This window comes from Rhineura floridana, chromosome 5 (genome assembly GCF_030035675.1).
Source record: "Rhineura floridana isolate rRhiFlo1 chromosome 5, rRhiFlo1.hap2, whole genome shotgun sequence".
In the NCBI taxonomy this organism is placed as follows: Eukaryota; Metazoa; Chordata; class Lepidosauria; order Squamata; family Rhineuridae; genus Rhineura; species Rhineura floridana.
Window position 1 is genome coordinate 140,552,002 of NC_084484.1, and position 22,313 is coordinate 140,574,314.

The 22,313-nt window shown below is 38.4% G+C and overlaps 1 protein-coding gene across 6 annotated transcripts in view; it reads right to left on the reverse strand.

Moving 5' to 3' along the window:
- ST3GAL6 (ST3 beta-galactoside alpha-2,3-sialyltransferase 6) overlaps positions 1–22,313 on the reverse strand; it is an 83,521-nt gene that overhangs the window by 29,029 nt on the left and 32,179 nt on the right. For all 6 annotated transcript variants that reach the window (XM_061628255.1, XM_061628252.1, XM_061628251.1 and 3 more), the window contains 2 exons: positions 10,408–10,507; positions 7,054–7,131 (listed from right to left, as the gene is read on the reverse strand). In XM_061628255.1, the coding sequence (XP_061484239.1) occupies positions 7,054–7,131; positions 10,408–10,496 (167 nt within the window). In that variant the 5' untranslated portion in view covers positions 10,497–10,507. The remainder of the gene's footprint in view (positions 1–7,053; positions 7,132–10,407; positions 10,508–22,313) is intronic.

Genomic DNA, 22,313 nt, shown 5'->3' on the forward strand with positions numbered 1-22,313 from the left:
TAACCAGAGCATGCGTAACTGAGTGTAATCTGCTTTCTTCGGATAAGAGTTGTAACTGGTAAACTAGCATAAACTGAGGCACTCCTAGCCACCAAAGTTACATGTGCCTCCACAGATTGTGTAGTGTCCAGGAGAATCCTCCAGGCTTTGCACCTGCATTTTCAAGTGGAATACAACTCCACCCAAAACTGGTTACAAGTCTCCATCCAGATTGGCTGTCTTCCCAATACTCAGTGCTCCCATCTTTTCTGATTAAACTTTACCTTTTTCTTCTCATCTATCCAAAAGCTCCCTCCAGACACACATTCAGGGCTTCCACCAACACTTTGAGACAAGTAGATGGAAAGGGAAAGTAGACCTGTGTATACTGAGACATCTCAGCCCAAATCTCCAAATGATCTGGCCCAGTGGTTTCATGTATATGTTGAAATGCATTGAGGATATGATGGAACTTTGAGGCTCCCCTAGGGCTAATGACCATGAAGAGACACAGAAGTTCCCCAGCACCACTTTCTAGGTCCATCTCTCCAGAAAGGATTTGAGCCTCCATCTGAAGAAATACCCTGGAAGAATATTAAGGTTGATGGTACTGAAAGCTGCTGAGAAGTTCAGGAGAACCAACAGGGTTGTCCTCACCACACATCCGTTCCCCAGCACAGGTCATCCACTAGGGAAACCAAGGTGATTTCTGTCTCCGAACCGGGTTGAAATGGATCAAAATAATCAGTATCATCCAAAGCTGCCTGGAGTTGAGAAGTCACTACCACTCCACTGCCTTGTTCAAAAATGAGAAATTTGACTCTGGGCAAGAGTTCAGATTAAACTTGGCTTCTTCATTAAAAGCCAAACTACTGCATTTTTCAGGGTGGAAGGAAGCACACTCTCCCTCCAAGGTTCAGATTGAAAGCCCTAGCCATAACAGATTTCAAAAGCCAGGAAGGGCAAGGATCAAGTGGTAGGCCTCAAACCTCCAACTATGTTGTCCTCATCCTCAGGCTGCACAAGCTGAAAAGTATTCATAACAACTTGACCAAGAAGTATTCTGGTTGAAGCCTTATCTGACTCTGTAACAAGTCTGGTACCCAGGGCAGATCAGGTGCAAATGATTTCATCTTCAATACGTAAAGCAAATTGGTCACAGCAGGCTCATTGCCACAATGTAGGCTCTAAAATGGGCTCTAGCCTGTGTTCAGTGGTACTTACCCCATTAATTGTTTTAAATGTTATTGTTAAGTGCTCAGAGAACATAAAAATAAATGCAGATGCCCCATAAAAAGTGAGTAAACAAAGCCTGACTATTCTATAGTAAATGTCAAGTGTGGAAGTAGCTATGATCTTTAGGGCACATGCATCTGTTATGCATTATGCACATCTGTTACAAAGAACAGGCCTTTTTCATGGCTAAAGATGACATATAGACAATGAACTAGGAGCAGTTTCAGTGAGATTATAAAAATACTTGTGTCTAAATCAAACACATGTTGAAAAAACATTATACATCTTAAGACTGGGAAACTGGTGAATTCTTAATAAGAGGACAAGAACGCTTACGGAACTGGAAGTACCCAGCTGACTTTGAGGCAAGTATTTTCACAACTAGTCAAGGTGATGATTAATGCAGAGTTATTTGATTAAAAATAACTGTAAGAGGGGTTGACTGTTTAGGTGAAGACCAAGAATATAATGGTAGATGTAAAACTCAGGAAGACTCCAGACTATTAAGGGAAAGGTGTGGGCTGACTTGTATTTCACTACTACTACTACATTCTGCCTCATCCACAATGACAAGGTACTTCTAACAAAACAAAACAAAAATACATTAAGATAGATGATGATAAACTAGCAAATACAAAAGATAAATCACAAATATCACTGAAACAACATTAAAAATCCAGACAGGACCATTAAAGTCCTTGAATAGGCCTGTGGAAATAAGTGAGCCTTGCATGGTTCTTTCTAAACACCACTTCCTGACACTAAGCCCTGGCACATGAGCATGAACTCAGTGCATTGCAGCAACTGCATTGCCAATGGCCTGCTCATGTGTATCTAGGACTAGGAGACATCACTTCCAAAGACGGCTCAGCTCCAGCAGCTCTTGTTAGAAATTATTTTATTTACTTATTACATTTGCATCCTGCCCAAGGAGCCAAGGGTCAACATGCCCTCATCTTTCTAGAAGTTGTCCCTGCCTGCCTGCCTTTTGGTGCAACTGCTCTTATTTATTTATTTTTATTTAATTACATTTCTAGACCGCCCTATAGCAGAAAGCTCTCAGGGCGGTGTACAACAAATAAAATCACAATTAAAATATGAGCAAGTGTGAAAAATATAGTACAATTATAAAAACATTAAACATGATAAAAATCTGAAATAGAATTGCCATTGAGTTTATAAATTAAGATCCATATTAGGTTTAAAATATTAAATTTAAAATGTTTAAAATGCCTGGGCGAAAAGGTAGGTTTTTTACCTGGTGCCGAAAAGATAACAGAGATAACAGTGTCAACTGCTCTGACACCTTTGGCTGCTGAGTGGGAGAAAGAAGAGGAACCTCTGCCTCCCAAAGTGATGTCATGTCTTTCTCTGAAGTCTTCAAGCTACCTCTGTCAGCAAGGGTCCACAAGCAAGGGTTTCCCTGCCTGGACCAACAGAAAGTGCCAAGGTTGACCTTATACAATAGATCGGATCTTAAGGCATAAACTTTTCTCCTTGCCCGTGCTGAGTTGGAAAGGTAGAGAAGTTTTTAAGGAGACATTTAAAGGAAATAAATCCTTTCTAAACTCATTAGTGGTAGCAAAATGTGAGAAGTGTATATAATGTGTTACTTTTTCAGAATATTCTAGGGATAAATATAATATGTGATTTTTTATTGTTAAGAATAAGGGCTTAATAAATTGATAGACTGCTTGTAACACATATTCTAAAGAGACTAGAGTTAACATAAGTAGAGAAAAGGGGCTTTTTCTTAGAATAGGACATCTGTCTGAAGTTCAAATAAAAGCAGCCAGAACAGACAGTTTGTGGTCAAGTTCCACTTCAAACTAGAAAGGGGATTTACACTTGACTAATTCAGCTGATGTTTTTAGTCCTTCATTGCTTTGCTTGATGTAAAGGGAGTTTTTATGCTTAGTTAATGAGGAGGGGAGGGGAGCAATATACCATATATGGGAAATAATAAATAAGGGTATAAGGTAGCCTAAAACTGAGGAGTGGGAGATGTAAACAGGGGAGGAGTTTCATGTGACAGGGACAGGTGGCTCTGATAGGCTGTAAACCTTGGAGTACTCTGTCCAATGAGGAAACAAGGGAGGGACCCACTGCGTCGGGCTAGAGGATAAAAGATTTGTACCAATGTCATTTGGGTGTGTCCGCCTTCTGGTAGACACCCGCTCTTGCAAGAACGAAATAAAGCTTTGAAACTGCTTCACAATTGTCTCTGTCGTGGGTCTTCCACAGGGGACCATTTTGGGGTCTCATAGGGGGTTTTTCCCTTAAGAAAAACCACATTTCTTACAAAAATAAGATTGGATCCAGAAGAAGTCATATGAGTAGACCCACTGAAATCAGTAGGACTTAAGCTAGTCATGGCTACTTGCTGTCCTATTGATTTCAAGGGTCTGCCCTAAGTAAGACTAAGTGTGAATCCAATGCATAGGGTCTATTAGGCAATGAGAGTTTTACATTTTATTTTATTTCAAAACTGTATGCCCCACTTTAAAAAAAAAAAGATGCCCAACAATGCATAAAGGAAAACACTTTATTATACAGCCTCAAGAGTGGCTGTATACAACAGCCAGCATAGTTTACATTCCGCAATGTTAAATTGAAAATACCCCCCCATGCCATTCTGATGCTTCCCATAAGCTCATTTCAAAACAAAACCTTACAAAACTTATAGTCCTGAATGCAGCAAAGCTTGCTTAACAGCCCTCTATATTTCCATGGTGATACACAGGCAGAGAGAATAGAGAGTTCAGAGTATGAAAACAGAGAGAGAGAAAACAGACCCCTGTTGGACATTTTTCTGTCAGAGTTCTCATAATTTGTTGAAATTAATTAAAAAACAGCCATGTTCACAGTGTACCTGTAATCCTATAATTGACCTTGCCCCATACTCTGACCTTCATCCTCTGCAGTTGAAATGTTAAAAAATTTCCTGGCTGATTTTTAATTAATTTAAGAAATTTAGCATTGGAGTCATTTCCTGAGTGGAGCCAATGCCTGCTGCAAACAGCTGGTCTTGCTTTCAGCATTGAACTTAAACAGCACTGAATGCCAGGCCTACTGCCAAAGAATAGCTGGGAGAACATGACTTAGAGTATGTCCTGATTGTTACTTTGCAATGGGGCTTGCATTCACCACTGCTTAAATTCAGCACCAAATGCAAGTCCCACTGCTGTCTGGTGGGCTCAGATCCACCTGATGTCATGAGACATCAAGCCCCAGGTTCAATTGCGAGCAACTTCAACAAGGGCTGGGCAAGACTCCAGTGTGAAACCATGCAGAGCCACTGCTGGTCAATGTAGGTTGAGGTAACCAACATGGTAGCCTCTGGAAGTTGTGGACAACAACTCCCATCAGCCCCAGCCGGCATTGCCAATGGTCAGGGATGATGGGAATTCTAGTTCACAGCATCTGGAGGGCACCACATTGGCTATACCCTGGTGTAGATAATACTGCTGCAGATACAATAGTCTGACTTGGTATAAAGTCATTTCTTATGTTAACCATTACAGGAAATATGTCTGACTACAATCAGTGGGACTTACTCCTATGCAAAGATTCTAGGTTTATGTAGAAATTACATAATCTAGTAGCACAAGACTGATATATTTTCACAAGCGACTTTAAGAACTCCTTTTAGACTTGAGTGCATCATTTGTGAAGGTTGTTAAAGTAGAATGAAAAACAGATGTGAATCATTTTCATATGTATATTCTAACAAGTGTAGGTTTTATAGTCAAATTACAGGTACCGGAGATGCAAAAATGGAGTTATAAAAACAACCTAAAAGTTGAAGCCTAGAGCTGCCTCCAAAGGTCTGCTAATGTAAAAACATTTGCACTAGTGCAAGCCAGTTGGCATCATGCACATAGGTTTGATGCCCAATATGCATTGTCTGGTGCTAATCTTCACATACTTGTATTTAGCTGCACTGATTTCTCAAGTCACAGGCATATTTCGGATGAAACCATCCGAACCATCTTCAAAGGCAGTCCCATATATAATGCCCTGCATTAGCCTAAACATGGAGATTATCAATAATAATAATAATAATAATAAATTTAATTTTTGTGTCGCCTATCTGGCCGAAACCACTCTAGGCGACATACAACATTAAAATTCAACAATACAATATAGATACATAATAAAATACAGTGCAGTCAACAATAACCATTTTAAAAAGCGGCAGTACAGGGCCATCAATAGACAATTTTAAAACAATATAAAGAAATTAGCCCACCCCGGGGACCCCAAAGGCCTGTCCAAAGAGCCATGTTTTTAAGGCTCGGCGAAATGTATCCAGGGAAGGGGCATGGCGAAGATCGAACGGGAGGGAGTTCCAGAGAGTGGGGGCCGCCACTGAGAATGCCCTCTCTCTAGTCCCCACCAACCTAGCTGTTTTGAATATGAATATGAATACCTGACAGGCTTACAGGAAATGCAGCAGCATAAAATGGTAAAAGGTGCTCTTTGTCACAAGGGTAACCTGAACCTCCAGTGACAAAGATGTAAGAAGGAACACCCTTAGAAGCAGCTCGCCAGGTGGGGCAGAATTGCTAGGCTAGCTTCTCAGCCAGTAGATTGCTGTTCCTTTCCAGCAGGAGAGGGCTGAGGTGGGGGGAGGGTCATCAGTGTGATGCAAATGTACTGGCAAGATGCCTCATTCTTCAATCCCGTCAAAGTTTCTTCCTTTCTGTTCATTTCCTGCTTATTTTTCCTGACTTTTACCTTCATTCTGTGTCACGCAGAACAATTGGAAGGAGAAGGATTTTATATGATAAAATGAACTGGAGTGTTTTGCGTATGTGTGGTTGTTGTTCTTTTTACTTTTTCCCCCTGGTTGGGTAGAGTTTAAGGAAAAGAAGTTTCTCCACAGCTGTCTGACACATTAAGTCAGAAAAGAATTTATATACCCAGTCGATCACTACACTCTGCAGGTGAGGGCCTCTTGCAGATACCATCTTATCAGGTGGTCTGCTCCGCACAACACAGGAAGCGGAAGTGTAGCATAGTGGCACCTACCCTTTGGAACTCCCTCCCCTTAAATATTAAGAAATGGATTGAGTCCATAAAGGAAGCCACAAGGAAGGCACAAAACAACAACAACTATTAAACAGGCACCATCTCTGTTATCTTTTCCGCGCCTACTGAAGGCCTTCCTCTTTCAATAAGTCTTTTAAGTAGAGACCTTATCCCAGTCTGTGTCTGTGCTGAAATTGCTTTTTAAGATGTTTTTAAAGATGTTAAAAATGTTTTAAAGATGTTTTGTTTAAAGATGTTTTTAAAGATGTTTTGTTTTAATATATTTTAGTGTCTGTTTTTATGGTGTTTTAGAGTGTTTTAGTGTTTTTGTTTGCCACCCTGGGCTCCTACTGGGAGGAAGGGTGGGATTATAAATTTAATAAATAATAAATATTAATTATTATTTTCACTTGCTTTCCAGAAAAGTCGCTGTATTGATCTGTTATGCTTAAAAGCTTCACCTATATATTTATTTGAGAGTTACCCCACCAAGCCTAGTAGGGTTTACTTAAGAGTAGAATCTGCATAGGACTGAGAATTCTAATCCTTGACAGCCCTGGTAAAAATGGAAGCCAGGTGGTCTTTTTTCCGGATTTATTAATCCATAATACCTTCATGTGTTGCTTTGCCAATATTTGAACCCCAACAGATTACCACAGAGGGAATGTGGCCATCAACAGAGGAAACAAGGTTACCCATTCCTGTTTTTTTGGGGGGAGGAGTGCAATCCCATTCAGCACATGCTGACCACCATTAAGTAGGGCAAATCACACATACACACACCACTTTCCACTGTCTACTTACTTTATTAAAGATGAAATGGCAGCTTTGAAAGTGCAACCTATTAGTTGCCCTTTTCTGTCTGCATCTGTAGGGGGAAACCTAGAACAACAAGACCAACAAATTCACCATATTAAAATAGAGACAGACAGACTGATAGAACATCTACTGTGGAATTCTATCAAAAAGGTTCCATTTTATTTACAGACAATGTATCAGTAAAACCTGCCAGTGCATTCAGTGTCAACATATATGCTTATTACTGTAGATGCTTTTACTGGGTAGCCATCTGCTATATATAGTAGATACTATTGTTTATTCCATTAAAGTTATACACTCTACAAAATAAACTTGCACCAATGATTTCTGTATAAGAAAATACACAGTGTAATATTAAATGGTACCCTAGATTTAGAACAATTAAGTTTTTACTTTCATATTTTTGCCAAGCAGTATCAAAATGTATCATCAAACTTAAGAGATTTTTTTAAATAGTTTTTATTGTAATTGCTATAGAAACCATTTTTCTACAAAAGAAAATGTGAGATCACCTATTTTTATTTATTGTATTTCAGAGAACATAATCAGTTTCGCCCCCTGAAGATTTGTTTTTAGAAGAGTCAAATTTTTGAAAATTTATCTTTTTTAAAAAAATATCTAGCAACTAGAATCATCAATTCATTCTTTTTTTACTTTTCACATCAAACATTTGAAGATAATTATAGGCTTTGCATGCCTCACTCACATGTAGAGCATAAATGTGCAGAGACTGGAACAGGGCCACACTTTAAGCCCTACATCAGGTCTTTCCCCTCACAACTGATAGTAAGAAAAGCCCAATGCGTGAGCTCATGCAAGTGAGTAGGGGCATAGACTGAGGCACTTGGTTGTATTGGTGTCCTGATCATGTAGAACTCTTACACATGAACAGTTCATGCGCCAGGCTTTACTTAGGAACAACTGCATTCAATAGGTGGAAGAAAGAAGATCTGATGTAAGTATGGCCCACACCAGTATCTACATGGTTATGCCCTGCATGCAAGTAAAGCATAACTGTTACATGTTTATTGAAGCCTGTGCTGTCTGTATTGGGGGGGGGTGCCTGGGAGCTCCCTCTCCGCGATCTGTGGCAGTGTCAGGTTGCAGGATTCAGCACTGCCACAGATCACGGAATGGGAGCACCATCCTCCCACCCTAAGGAGAGGGCTCTTCTGGGTGACAGGGGCCCTTGGCCAGGGCCTGGCCACCCTCTGGCACTGGCCCTGATTGCCATATGACATTTGTTTCTTTAATTTCTACCCTACCTTTAGATCTACATGAATCTTAAAGATTGCTTGGATAAAATATTACATTATAATTAAACAAGACAATGAAAATATGCACTATCAAAGCCATCTAATTAAGCATGCAATCCTATGGATATTTACCTGAGTATGTCCCAATGAACATAGCAGGACATTTTCTGAGTAAACACCCATAGGAATGCATTGAAAAACACTTAAAATAATCAATGACCTACAAAGGAAGTACAAAAGAAGCCAGACCCCTATACAGATTCGGGACAGACAGATCTGTCAATTTTCGGGCTGTGCTCTTTTACATGTATTCATTCATAAGTCCATTCCCCATTGTTTGTACATCCATTTGTGATTTTTTTTTAAAAAAAAACCACATTTTTGCAACTATTTTTCACAAAATACACCTTTTTATATTCATTTTAACCTGAAGTATATGTTTTTGTATGGATTTTAATGTAAAACACATTTTTATATGTAGTTTGGTACAGTTTGTTTTAACTAAGAACTATACTGCAGAATTGAGAGAAGTGGATTTGAAATATAACTGTGTTCCAATCCAAGTATTAGTCCAGAAAATGTGAATCAAGTTGGTTCACTTAAAAATGTGAAATCCTTAGTCAAAACATGGTAGTACTACCATATGTGGTGGCCGTGCCCAGTGATGACATCCTTCTGGACTTGTATTTTTTAAGAAATTTTGGCAATAATACAACAGCTCATTCCCCCAGACCCTAAATTAGCATTGTTATGTATCTTTCTTGATGCTATGAACCAGGTGGTTTATAAAGAGCTGATTTTATTTGCGAGTGAAGGGGCGAAATAAGACAAGGACACATCAGCTTGGGTTGAACAAGGGCCACTTTATTAAACTATACAAAAACACCTTTTAAAGTGACCTGCAGAGGGAAACCTAGGTGCGGAACTATCTATAAGCAAGCATCTTGCCATACAGCTCACGGGCGACCAGCCCCTGCTGGGGAGAAGGGCAAGCCCCATCTGCTTACCCCTTCCGCCAGCCACACCCAGTAGGTGAGTAGGGGGGCCTTCTCAGGTCACCATCTCCCGGGGCCGCACAACCCTCGTGTGGATGAGTTAAGTTGGCCCCAAAAGCAGCCCATATCCTGCCCTCAAGCCGCAAAGCTCTGACAGACAGGTCTCTGGAACTGCCAATCACCTCCAAAGGTGCCTAAGGAGGCCACCGAGCTGTCCTTACCTATTTCCCTTTCCGCACCTTCCTGCCATGCGACGTTGCCCTTAACGAAGATGGCCGCGACAGCATCGCTCCCTCCTCGCAACTATGCCCCGCTTATCCATGCTGCGCAGGTAAGCGGGGCTTCATTTCTGTTAGCTGCTGCTAAACTCCACTGCTTGGCCAGCGCTGGTGCTATAGTTCTTGTTTTACAATTGTGGGCTGGTAAAATAAAGTGTGGCATCTTGCTCTGATGGAGTGACTCACCCATAAACTCACATTATGCAGGGGTGCAAGGATGATTGATTTGAAGGTGTATGGTGGCCTCTTTTAATGTTTATGGGCCAAGAGAAACTACAGTTCGACCTCCCAAATCTCAAATTAGCTTCTGGAGAGGGATGGTTTGCACACTATTTGAACACTATTTGAAAGCTTTATACTATTCCCTATGTGTTATGGTGTATTTTACCCACTTCACTGCACATTCTGTTTTGGTTTCCTGTTATCCCCTCCCTGTTTTGTGTTTGTACTTGTTTTTATTGGAAAATCAATTAAGATGTATTTAATTTAAAAAAACATAGTAGTGCTATCTTTTCATTAAGGTATGAAACCCCAACATCTGTGCAGGGGTGGGGGGAGGCACACCTGCCTATAATGTAAACGTCACCATTACTCTGCAGTAGTGGCGATACACTTACAGCAGTAATTCAACAGCCATTTTTTCCTGCCCCTCTACATCACCTCTCCAAACACCTTTGCTAACTAACCTAACAACATATTTTCCTGCTCCTAAGTAAGACATATAATTGCAGAGGTATAGCTGAGCAACTTGTGGAAAGCTTGACAGTGGCAAATTAATATGCAGCTTGTCTAAGAAGATATTGAAATTACCAATAGTTGCTTGTCCTCCACAGGTTACAGAGTAGCACAACATACATCACTCCAGCAGCCAGGAGAATTGCAAGTATGATCCGTTTCATGACTGACAGATCTAAAACAAAAGTTCAAAATTAAAGTGTCATTCTATGTTTCAAATTTGGGCACTTGTAGAAAGAAAGAAGAATCTATCCAGGTCATTCCCTGGTCATTTATGTTTCACAAGTTTCCTCACAAACTTTATGTTCCACAAGTTTCCTCACAAACTAGTATGAACTAGTCACTTCAATTCCAGTTGAATTCCTGATACAATGGAGTTCACTGACATTAATGCCTATTAATACAAACTGGAGTCACCTGTGTTTGCTCAGGAAGCTTTAAGGTGCTTAAATAAACCACCCACTCAGCAAAACGTATGTAGTCATCTTTGCTTTGATCCTGGACACACTGTTCATATTTCATAACTGTTTGGCTAGATCAGCTATCAAAGGTAAGTTTTGTAATAATATCCCCCTAAATCAGGGTTAGGGACCTAGTTTGGTAAATTGTTCCTAGGTTTATTCTCTTCTGTTTTCAGCTGATTTCCTTTCCACTTTCTTTTTGAAAAACACCTTTCCTGCAGCAACAACAAGAAAGGAGTAAAGATAGAACTGTGACATCTGAGCTTTCTCTTCTGATCACAATTAAGAAAATGGGAAAGAAAACAGCTAAAACCAAGGACTTAAAACAAAGTTTATTAACAAAAGACTTAAAATTAAACCAAGAAGAAATGAACACAAATAAAGAACCTCCACGAGAAACAGAGATAGAAGAGCAAATTACAGAGGAAAACTTGTTAACAACAGAGCAAGGACTTGCAGAAAAAAACTTAGATCTGGTGTTATCTTTAAAATCTTTGCTAATAGAAGAACAGAAAAACTCAGAAGCAAGAATTAATAAAATTCTGGAGTAAAGGGATGAAAAATTCTTAGAATTATTACAACAAAGAGACTCTGAATTTAAGAAAAAGTGGGAAGAACGTGATAAAGAACTAGAAAAACTGGATATAATAAGAGACAAAATGAAGAACTTGGAACAAAAGCTGGAAAAACAGGATAAAATTATAGAAGACCTACAGAGAAAACAAGAATCAGAACAAGTGCTAAATGATGTAACAAGTAAAGAAATTAAAGAATTGAAAACCACAGATGAACATTTAAAAACCGATCTAAACAAGATAGAAGATAAAATACAAGAACTACAATTTTAATTAAGGAAACGTAATCTTAAATTTAGAGGTCTGCCAGAGAAAATAGAGCAAGAAGACCTTATAGGTTTCATTTCAACCAATATGAAGCATTATTTAAAATGAGACAATCCTGCAGCAGTTGGCATTGAGACAGCTATACGAATTGGTGCAAGAACAGCAAAAAGAATGAATAAACCTCGAGATATTCTAGTTACATTTATCACTTTAAGAGATAAAGAAACAATACAACAAAATATGTGGGCCAAGAAAAAGTTAATAATCCAAGCTTCAGAAATTCAGATATTTAACGATATTCACCCGGAAATTTTGTCAAGAAGAAGGGAATTTAAATTTCTAACAGAAAAATTACAATCATTGGGGATACGGTACAACTGGAGCATTCCTTTCAAGTTAAATATCCTAATAAAGAATGGGTCTGGATTAGAATATTGAATGATGCAAAACAGTTAGCTATGGCATTAGAAGATCCAAATTTTACTCAATTTTCTCCAACAAAGTAAAAATAGATTCTCAATTTAAATATTAAATTTGAAGTTAGTTATTTACTACTTTCTTTTTTCTCTTTCCTTTTTATTGTTTATTTGTGTAAACTGTTTATATTTTAAAATGAATTCATTAAAATTAATATCACAATGTTAAAGGCTTAAATTCTCCAGCAAAATGTAGAAGATATGCCAGACAATTGAAACAAGAACAAGCAGATATAATCTTCTTACAAGAGACTCATATAAAACAAGGACAAGAAGTCTATTTGGAGCGACTAAAATTGGGCAAAACATATGCAGCAAGTGAAAAAACTAAAAGAAAGGGAGTTGCAATAATGATTTAAAATCCAAATATTAACGTAATATACTCTGAAAAAGATGAAAATGGGCATTACATACTTTTGAATGTACAGATACCTAATCATAATTACAGCTTAATCTGTGTATATGTGCCATTAATCAGACAAAAAAAATTATAGAACAATTAATAATTTAATAAAAAATCACACTCAAGGAGAAATCATTTTGGAGGAGATTTAAATGGAGTAATATCATCTACAATGGATAGATCTAAAAAAAAAAGCATTTCAAGGAAAATTACCTAAAACATTTATAGAAATGATGAAGCAGAACAAATTAGCAGATGCTTGGAGATTCTATCATCCAGATGATAAAGATTATACATATTTCTCTCATGTACATAACTCATATTCAAGAATAGATTACTTTCTGACAACTCTGTATTTACTCACTCAAATAGAAGAAATTAAGATTCAACCTATGACGTATGCAGATCATGCCCCAATAAAGATAAAACTAAAATTACAACAATGTCAAGATAATAGACTATGGCGATTAGACAATACTATTTTGCAAAATGAGGATATTAGAGAAACAATCAAACAACATTTGAAATTATATTTTGAACAAAACATAACTCCAGATGTAAATTGGTCAACAGTATGGGATGCAGCTAAAGCATACGTAAGAGGGATCTTAATACAAAAAACAATTGAGCAAAGGAGAAAACGCAAGCAAAAAGAAGAATTGATCTCGTTGATCGTCGAAAAAGAAACTGAACAAACTAACTGAATCATCAAAGTATTAGAACAATTAAATATATTGAGACAGCTATATCAAAAAATGCAAACTGAAAAACTAGAAAAATACACTAACAGTATGAAATAAAGATGGCATGAATATGCTAATAAACCATCAAGAGCGCTATCTAAATTTTTAAAAGATAAACAAACAATAACTCTAGTTCTATCTATTAAATATAAAGACAGAAAAACAACGAATTCAACAAAAATAGCAGAATGTTTTCAACAATTTTATCAACAATTGTACTCTTCGCAAAAACCATTAGGGGAACAAATTGATAAAATATTTTTAAATGTCAACTTGCCTAAAGTAACAGGACAAGATTTAAGAACCTTAGCGATAAATGTATTAGAAGAAGAAATAAGAACGACAATTAAAGCATTGGGAAATAATAAAGCTCCTGGACCAGATGGGTTAACAAGCGAATTTTATAAAATATTTGTGGATACATTGACTCCTCATTATCTAACAATGATAAATGAATCAACGCAACAAAGAAAATTACCAGCATCATGGTCAGAAGCCATTATTAAAATTATATTAAATCCAAACAAAGATCCTACCTTGCCGGAATCATATAGGCCAATTTCATTATTAAATCAAGATGCAAAAATATGGACCTCCATTATAGCAAAAAGACTTAATAATATAACACCAAGCTACATTAAGCAAGACCAAACGGGATTCATAAAAAATAGGAAACTACAACATAACATTAAAAAAATTGTTGACTGCATAGAAATAAGTCAAAAGCAAATTACAAGCGTTATTTTTGTTCTTAGACACAGAGAAAGCATTTGACAGGATGGAATGGTAATTTCTGATTAGAACCCTATTAGAAATGAACTTGGGAGGGATATTTAAATCCTGGATAGAATTAATATATCAGAAACCCACAGCAAAAGTATATGTTAATAATCAAGTATCAAAACCTATTTGGCTGAAACGTGGAACTCGTCAGGGATGCCCACTCTCGCCATTATTATTTGCTATTTTTTTGGAACCATTAGCAACATTAATAAGAAATAACCAACAAATAACAGGAGTCAAATACGGTACGGAGGAATTTAAAATAAACTTATATGCAGATGATATAGCTTTAACTTTAACACACCCAGCAATATCTATTGAAAGCACTTTTAAGGTGCATATAGTGAAACTTCTGGATATAAAATAAATATAGATAAATCTGAGTGCTTTGGAGTTAATATATACAAAAGGCAAATAGAAAAACAGCTAAAGGACACGGGTTTACAATGGGAAGATAAACCAATAAGATACTTAGGCATTTGGCTACATCCTAATCTTCAAATAATCAAAGGTTATAATTATAAAAGATTGCTTAAACAGATTGAGGAAGATTTAAATAAATGGGGAAAATTACAACTGTCATGGCTAGGAAAAATAGCTATATCCATGATGATCCTACCTAAGATTTTATTTATTTTTATGACCTTACCATTAGAAATAGAAAACTACGAACTTATTCAAATACAGAAAAAAATATTGAAATTTATCTGGTCAAACAAGCCAAGTAGAACAGCAAATGAACATACATATCAAAAAATTAGTAATGGAGGACTCGGAGTACCCAACATTATTAGATACTACCAAGCAGTCAAATTATCGTTAATTACGGATTAGTTTGAAGATTGCAATAGTATCTTATTAAAAGCAGATCAAGAAATGTACAGGAGAAGATTACAGGAACTACTATGGGTTAAGCCAAAAACAATAATAACTAAACAGAATTTCCTTACATCTACAAACATAGTATTTAAAGTATGGATTTATTGCGTAAAAAAGCTGGCCCTAGGTTTCTCCCCTCTGACTTCAATTTTGAGAAACGAATTTGTAAACAATCAACTACAACTATTAATTACCATACATGGGGAAAACTGTTAAAGTATAGTGATTGGTTTAAACAAGGATTTATTATTTCTTATGAAAATGCAGCTGAAATTTTGAATAATAAGAGACCTCCATTATTTCAATTATTTCAATGAAGGCATATAGTAGAACAAATAAAAACAAAAAAACGGAAACCCACATCCTTTTACGGCTTTTGAGACTTTTTTACTACAATAAGAGAAAAAGAATGCTATTGCTAAAATATATCAAATCCTTTCCTCATTAAGTATGCAACAATTACATTCAACATATAAAAAGGAATGGAGCAGAGATTTAGAGAAATTTAATTTATCAATATCGGAAGAAGAGTGGATTTGGTTGTTTAAGAATATCCCAACCACATTATCAAATAGTAAGTTGAAAGATAATTTTTTTAAGCAGTTTATCAATGGTACTTAACACCACATAGATTAAGCAAAATATTTAATCAAAATATGTACTGTTGGAGATGTAGAAGAAGTAATGCGGATTTTATACATCTTTTTTGGAGCTGTGTTAAAATAAAACTTTTTTGGAACAAAATTTTAGATATAATACAGAATATTACAGGTCAAACGTTATCCAGAAATCCTAAAACAATTCTTTTGTGCTTATTTCGTGAAGAAATTATTAATGTAGATTTTCAATTAGTAGCTACTTTGCTCACAGTGGCAAAAATATGTATCATGCAAAAATGGAAGGACAACAAACCCCCCAACATTGATGGATTGGTTGAAGAAAACTTGGGAGACAGTATTAATGATAAAAATGACTTATAATAGAAATGCGATGAATTATAACCATCAAAATAAATTTGTAGAGAAATGGGCTTTATTTAAACAATTCTGGAATGATAAAGTGATAGATGAAATAGCTCCATTTAATTTATTTACCTCAATTTAGGAAACTGTTGTATTATATTATTATGCTTAAATATGAAGGGGTGAGAAGTTAACCTTAATAATTACCTATTATTACTTTTGTTCATTTCATATTTTGTTTTTGCGGTTGTTGTTGCTTTATTTTGTAATGCTTCTATGTAATCGAATTGGAACATTTTGTACTTTTACTGTATCTTGAATAACCTACCCTCTCACTTCGTTCAGCATCTAAGGCCCTCCTCCGGGTACCAACCCATCGTGAAGCCCGGAGGGTGGTTACCAGATCTAGGGCCTTTTCTGTGGTGGCCCCCGAGTTGTGGAATAGCCTCCCCTAAGAGGTACGCCTGGTGCCTACATTATTATCTTTCCGGCGCCAGGTAAAGACCTTCTTATGCTCCCAGGCATTTTAATCATTTTAATCTTTTTATCTTTTTAATCTTGTAATACTAATCCTTTTTATCATCTTATATTTTGTTTAATTGTATTTTGTTTTCATTGTGTCTTATATGTTTTGTGATTTTATTATTATGATGTATGTATTTTATCCTATTCTGTTTACCGCCCTGAGAGCTACTTGCTATGGGCGGTATATAAATGTAACAAAATAAATAAAAATAAATAAATAAAATTAAAAAAGAAAAAGAAATACATGGGAGGCACCAGGTTGGGGAAGACAGCCATAAAACATTCATTAAATGAATACAAATGGTTCAACATTATGCCTTAAAAGCATACAACTACATTGTAGCCTCTTCCAAACACTGATTTCATCTATCTGTCATGGCCCCGTCAGAGGACTCATCAGACGAGGATGACTCGGGAGTAACAGCAGCAGACCCAGAAGCAGCAGACCCAGAAGGAGAAATGGAGGAAACTCCTGAGAACCCAGCTCCCTCTCCCCCTCAGCTGCAGAGCACCCCAGACACAGCTGAAGCCCTTCAACCAGATGCAGACAGGGAACAGGATACTCCCCCCTCACCTGCAGAATGTAGACAACAGAAGGTCAGGCAGAAGAGGGGCAGGCCTGTCCACTTAAGGCCAAAATGCTGATAGCTCACACCTGCTGACAAACCTGCTCCTTAAAAGTCAAACCTTGGCTTCAGCTTGTTGCTGACTACGTCAGGTGTGACCACTGTGTGTCTTCCTATCCCCTGAACCTTGACTTGGACTGATCTCTCGGCAAACTAGACCCAGACCTTCACTGTTGTCTTTTCTGGATTTCTGGCTTGGCATGTAAGCTTTGAACGGCCTCTGCCCTTATCTTGCTTCCTCCTTGCTAGCCTGGCAGATTTATAGCCAAGCTGCCGGCTGAGGACTTACGGCCTGGTAATTACCAAGGAATCTCCAGCCCTGCCTGCACCCCCATAGACACTGCTGTCTCAGTGAAGAGCTGACACTATCTTACCTGAATGTGCATTTTTGCATATTTCCACCTCTTTCATGGATTTAGGTGAGCAGATTGTCTCTTAAATACCACTATTTTTAAAAACATCTTAAAATGCTGCACATTTTTAGAGCACTGTTGACCATCCAGCACATTCTGCATATATATTATTTCAATAAACTAATAAATCCACCCAAAGGGATAAACAGAAACTTCTGCAGAACAGGTATTTCCAGCCAGGTGATTCATTTACCAATACATATAGGAAATTTGATGGATCACTGGAGAGTTATCACTGTTTTAGCTAGAAGGAACTATTTACACTTGGTAAATATATTGGATGATTGTTTTAGATTCTAATCTACAAAGGCTAGAACGTTGGTCTCCCTCATGCCTCCCAGGCTCTGGTCACTGTTTATCATACTGGGTATGTTGCTGTGCTACTCATAGTATACAAGGCAATCATAATTCTATACAAAAACAACAGAGGACCATAGCACCTTAAAGATTACCAGATGGGTTGCAGCACAAGCTTTGGTGGGAAAAAGCCCACTTCATCAGATGCATGAAGTGTTATCAGCAGCAGATACCACAAATGTGTTTGGAATGCAATCTGTAAGGAGGCAGGCCTGGCATCTAACTTTATATCTGCCAGTGCCTGGGGAAGACCTATTGTAAAAAAAAGCTGCTTAAACTGGTTCTAACTCTGCTGCTCTGTTTTTATTGCTGCATTTTTACTGCTCTGCTGTTTAATATGGTTCTGAAATATTATTAAACAATTAACATTTATCAAGCACCTGGCATTTTCCAAGTGCTGTAGAGATATTAAGAGGTAAGAAAATCCTTGCCTTCAGACTCCACACTCTGCAGTCTCAGAATCTACAGACTCACAGCCAGAGCAGTGTAATAGTTATAGTGTTGGACTAGGGCCTGGAAGATCTGGCTTCAAATCCCCACTCAAGCTAGCTAGTTATTTATTTATTTATTTATTTATTTATTTATTATATTTCTATACCGTCCAATAGCCATAGCTCTCTGGGCAGTGCACAACATAAAAACATCCAATATACAAGTAAAAACATATCAACAACTTAAAAACAATATACCAAAAGTAGTAGAACATAATTAAACATATAAGCAACTACAACACAAGCCTAAAAAATATTTAAAAAGTATTAAATCAGTTAAAGGTATTAAGATGTTAAGACGTTAAGTAATTAAGATTACTAAAATATTGACAGCGTAAGTGCAAATGCAGGTGTTACAATAGATGTTAAAAATGTTGTTAAAATGTTGTTAAAAAGCCTGGGAGAACAAAAAGGGTTTTTCCTGGTGCCGGAAGGACAGCAATGTTGACGCCAGGCGTACCTCATCAGGGAGAGAGTTCCATAGTTCGGGGGCCACCACAGAGAAAGCCCGTTTTCTTGTTGTCACTTTCCGGGCTTCTCTCTGGGTGGGCCCCTGAAGGAGGCCCTTCGATGTTGAATGCAGATTACGGGTAGGTTCATATCGGGAGAGGCGTTCCACCAGGTATTGTGGTCCCAAGCCGTGTAAGGCTTTATAAGTCAAAACCAGCACTTTGAATTGAGCCCGGAAGCATATAGACAGCCAGTGCAAGCGAGCCAGAATCAGAGTTATATGTTCACATCTCTGAGTCCCTGTTAACAATCTGGCCGCTGCATTTTGCACAAGCTGCAGCTTCCGAACTGTCTTCAAAGGCAGCCCCACGTAGAGTGCATTGCAGTAGTCCAATTTTGAGGTTACCAGTGCATGGACAACTGAAGCAAGGTTTTCCCTATCCAGATAGGGGCATAGTTGGGCCACCAACCGAAGCTGATAGAAAGCATTCCGTGCCACCGAGGCTACTTGTGCCTCTAGTGACAGGGATGGTTCTAAAAGAACTCCCAAACTACGAACCTGCTCCTTCAGGGGGAGTGCAATCCCGTCCAGAGCAGGGTGAGCCTCTCCCATCTGGTCAGGGGAACCACCCACTAACAGCATCTCAGTCTTATCTGGATTGAGCTTCAATTTATTTGCTCTCATCCAGTCCATTAGCGCAGCCAGGCATCGGTTCAGCACCTTGACAGCCTCACCTGAAAAGGATGAACAGGAGAAGCAGAGCTGCGTGTCATCAGCATACTGGTGGCAACGCACTCCAAAACTCCTGATGACCGCACCCAGCGGCTTCATGTAGATGTTAAAAAGCATGGGGGATAGATAGTACTGACCCCTGTGGAACTCCGTATTGGAGGACCCAGGGTGCCGAGCAAGACTTCCCCAGCACTACCTTCTGGAGACGACCCGCTAAATAGGAGCAGAACCACTGCCATACAGTACCTCCAACTCCCAAATCAGCGAGTCTCCCCAGAAGGATACCATGGTCGATGGTATCAAAAGCCGCTGATTCAGCCATAGGAATTAGGAAGGGGTCATAGCCTGCCCCCATGACTGATATGCTATCCTCCCCCCGCCAAACACACATTTGGCAACTGTGACCCAGGATTTTCCCTCATACGGAGGAGCCTGTCATGGTCATTAATTGCACAGCTGGTGGGGGATGTGGACAGTGGGTGCAGCTGCAGCAGGGGGGTGGAGCTTGTGAAGCCGAGTAACCTTCTCATGCATGCTTTCAATGCATTAAAAGGTACATCTGAACCCTGCTATTGCATATTACTTGGAGCACATGCACCTCTGGCTGCCATTCTTCAAATGGCATGCAGCCACTGCTCCTGTAAAAGTCCCTGGGGCTTCAAGTTCCTCGTGCCAACATAAAGACTATATTCACACTCTTGCAAAGGTATTCCTTTTAGTAGCACTAAATTGTTTGCTTTCTTAGTGGCTTAAGATATGCTAGTATTAAATGAGCTAGAAAACACACATTAATACAATTTCTTTACAGGAAGTGTATTTTATTCTACTGGTATTCAAATTGCTCAGTATTTAAAAGACTCTTCAAAAATAGGGTGGCTAACCCCAGCCTGGGGGTGGAATCAGACACCTGAAACATTTCTTCTGGCTCCTGAAGCTCCTAGTCATTTTGGGGGTGGCAGCCAAAAAATGGGGGGGGAGGGAATGAAGTAGACACAGCACCAGGGTGAGCAGGGAGCTTTAAGCTTTCCACCTAGCCCAGTACCCTGATGGTCATCAGATTCATCAAGTGATGTGCAGGGAGGGGGCAATAACCCTCTCCTTGGTTTATGTGCATGGATTAGCTGAGGAGAGAGCTGTATGCCTGAATGAGTGTGCATGCATGGTAGAGCATGCTGTGGCCACACCCCTGGCATGCGGCTCCCAAAGGGTTGGCCATGGATGAATATAGCCCTTGGGTCAAAAATGTTAACTACCTCATGCTCTAAAGGATAGCAGAGATTCTGACTGTAGCTGAGTGGTAGAGCACATATTTTGCATTCAACAAGTCCCCGGTTCAATCCTCAGCATCTCCAGTTTAAAACAATCACATAGTAGGTCAGGCATAGGGAATCTGTGGCCCTCCAGATGTTGCTGAACTACAATTTCCATAAAATCCAACAAGTATGGCCAGCGGCTAGGGACGATAGAAGTTACAGGCACAGCATCTGGACAGGCTAACCCTGCTGTGGGTCTAGGAGGTACAGCAACATCTGGAGGGCCAAAGGTTCCTCACACCTGTAGTAGGTGATGTGAAAAACCTTTATCTCCCTGAGACTCTGGAAAGCAACTGAAAGTCAATGTATACAAAAAATGCATATGATGGGCCAGTATTCTGATCTAATATAAGGAAGTGTCCTATGTTCCTATAGCAGACAATCCTGAGCTAGATGAACCAATGATCTATCTGACTCAATAAAAGGCAGCTTCTTATGTACCTATTTCTTCCTGGCTATCCTCCAGCATGTTCTGTACGTCTACCTTAATTCTGTTTGATCCCTCATTGCGTAAACAATAAACCATAGCAGGCAACACAAAGACTTAATATCACAAAACTAGAGAATATGGGATACCACCTTTTTTCTTACCCAGCAAGATTTAAGCAGACATTACACAAATTGTCAACAAAACAATCTGAATTAAAATTTGACTACTATGCCCTAAACTTAGGTTTTAAATTTTGGTGCCATGTTTTGTTTCCTTTTCACTTGAAAGGATGGATACGTGATTTCACTCTGAACATTTTGACATTTGCAATTTAATATTGAAAAGTGTCAAAATCTGAATGTGTTGGTTGCTTTCTTTTTTTTAAAAAAAAGCTTGATTTCATTTCAAAAAAAGTTAACACTTTCCTCCTTTGCTGTGGCTTTGATATTAGTGTTAATCACAGAAAGTGGAGGTGATCTGTACTTAGCCACTGAACATTTACTTCCTGGGCAGCTATTACAAATGTGAGACATGAAGCCATTTCATAGTGTTAATACTAGCATGTAACCACTGCTTGCTAAACCCAACTGGAAAGGCATAACTATTCCAGGAAAGGGAAACCTGTGGCCCTCCCATCATCCCTGACCATTGACCACACTGGCCGAGACTGTCGAGAGTTGTAGTCCATGTCTTATAGAAAGTTAGGGTATGTGGTCATTACAATTCCAATTTATGCAAAACAATTTTTAAAAAAAAATAAAAAAAGTTTTTTAATACATACAATAACAAACACAAAATTCGTACAAATAAAATTTTTAAAGAGACAGGAAGAGTATCTCCTGAATCAAAAGTGCCTAAGTCTTAAGTCCATACTCATAAATGAATACATACATTGCTGCTATAGTGCTTTTTATATAAACTGCTGGTACTCTTGCTTGTAGGCTTTAAATCTGTATCTCAATGGAGCAAGATGCATATATTATGGCCAGACGAGTTTCGACTTGTGTGTCTTTTTCAATGGCCTTTCAAGCACATACTATACAGAATAAAAATGTACACTGTATATTCATAGAGCTTCAATTTATATGACTGGT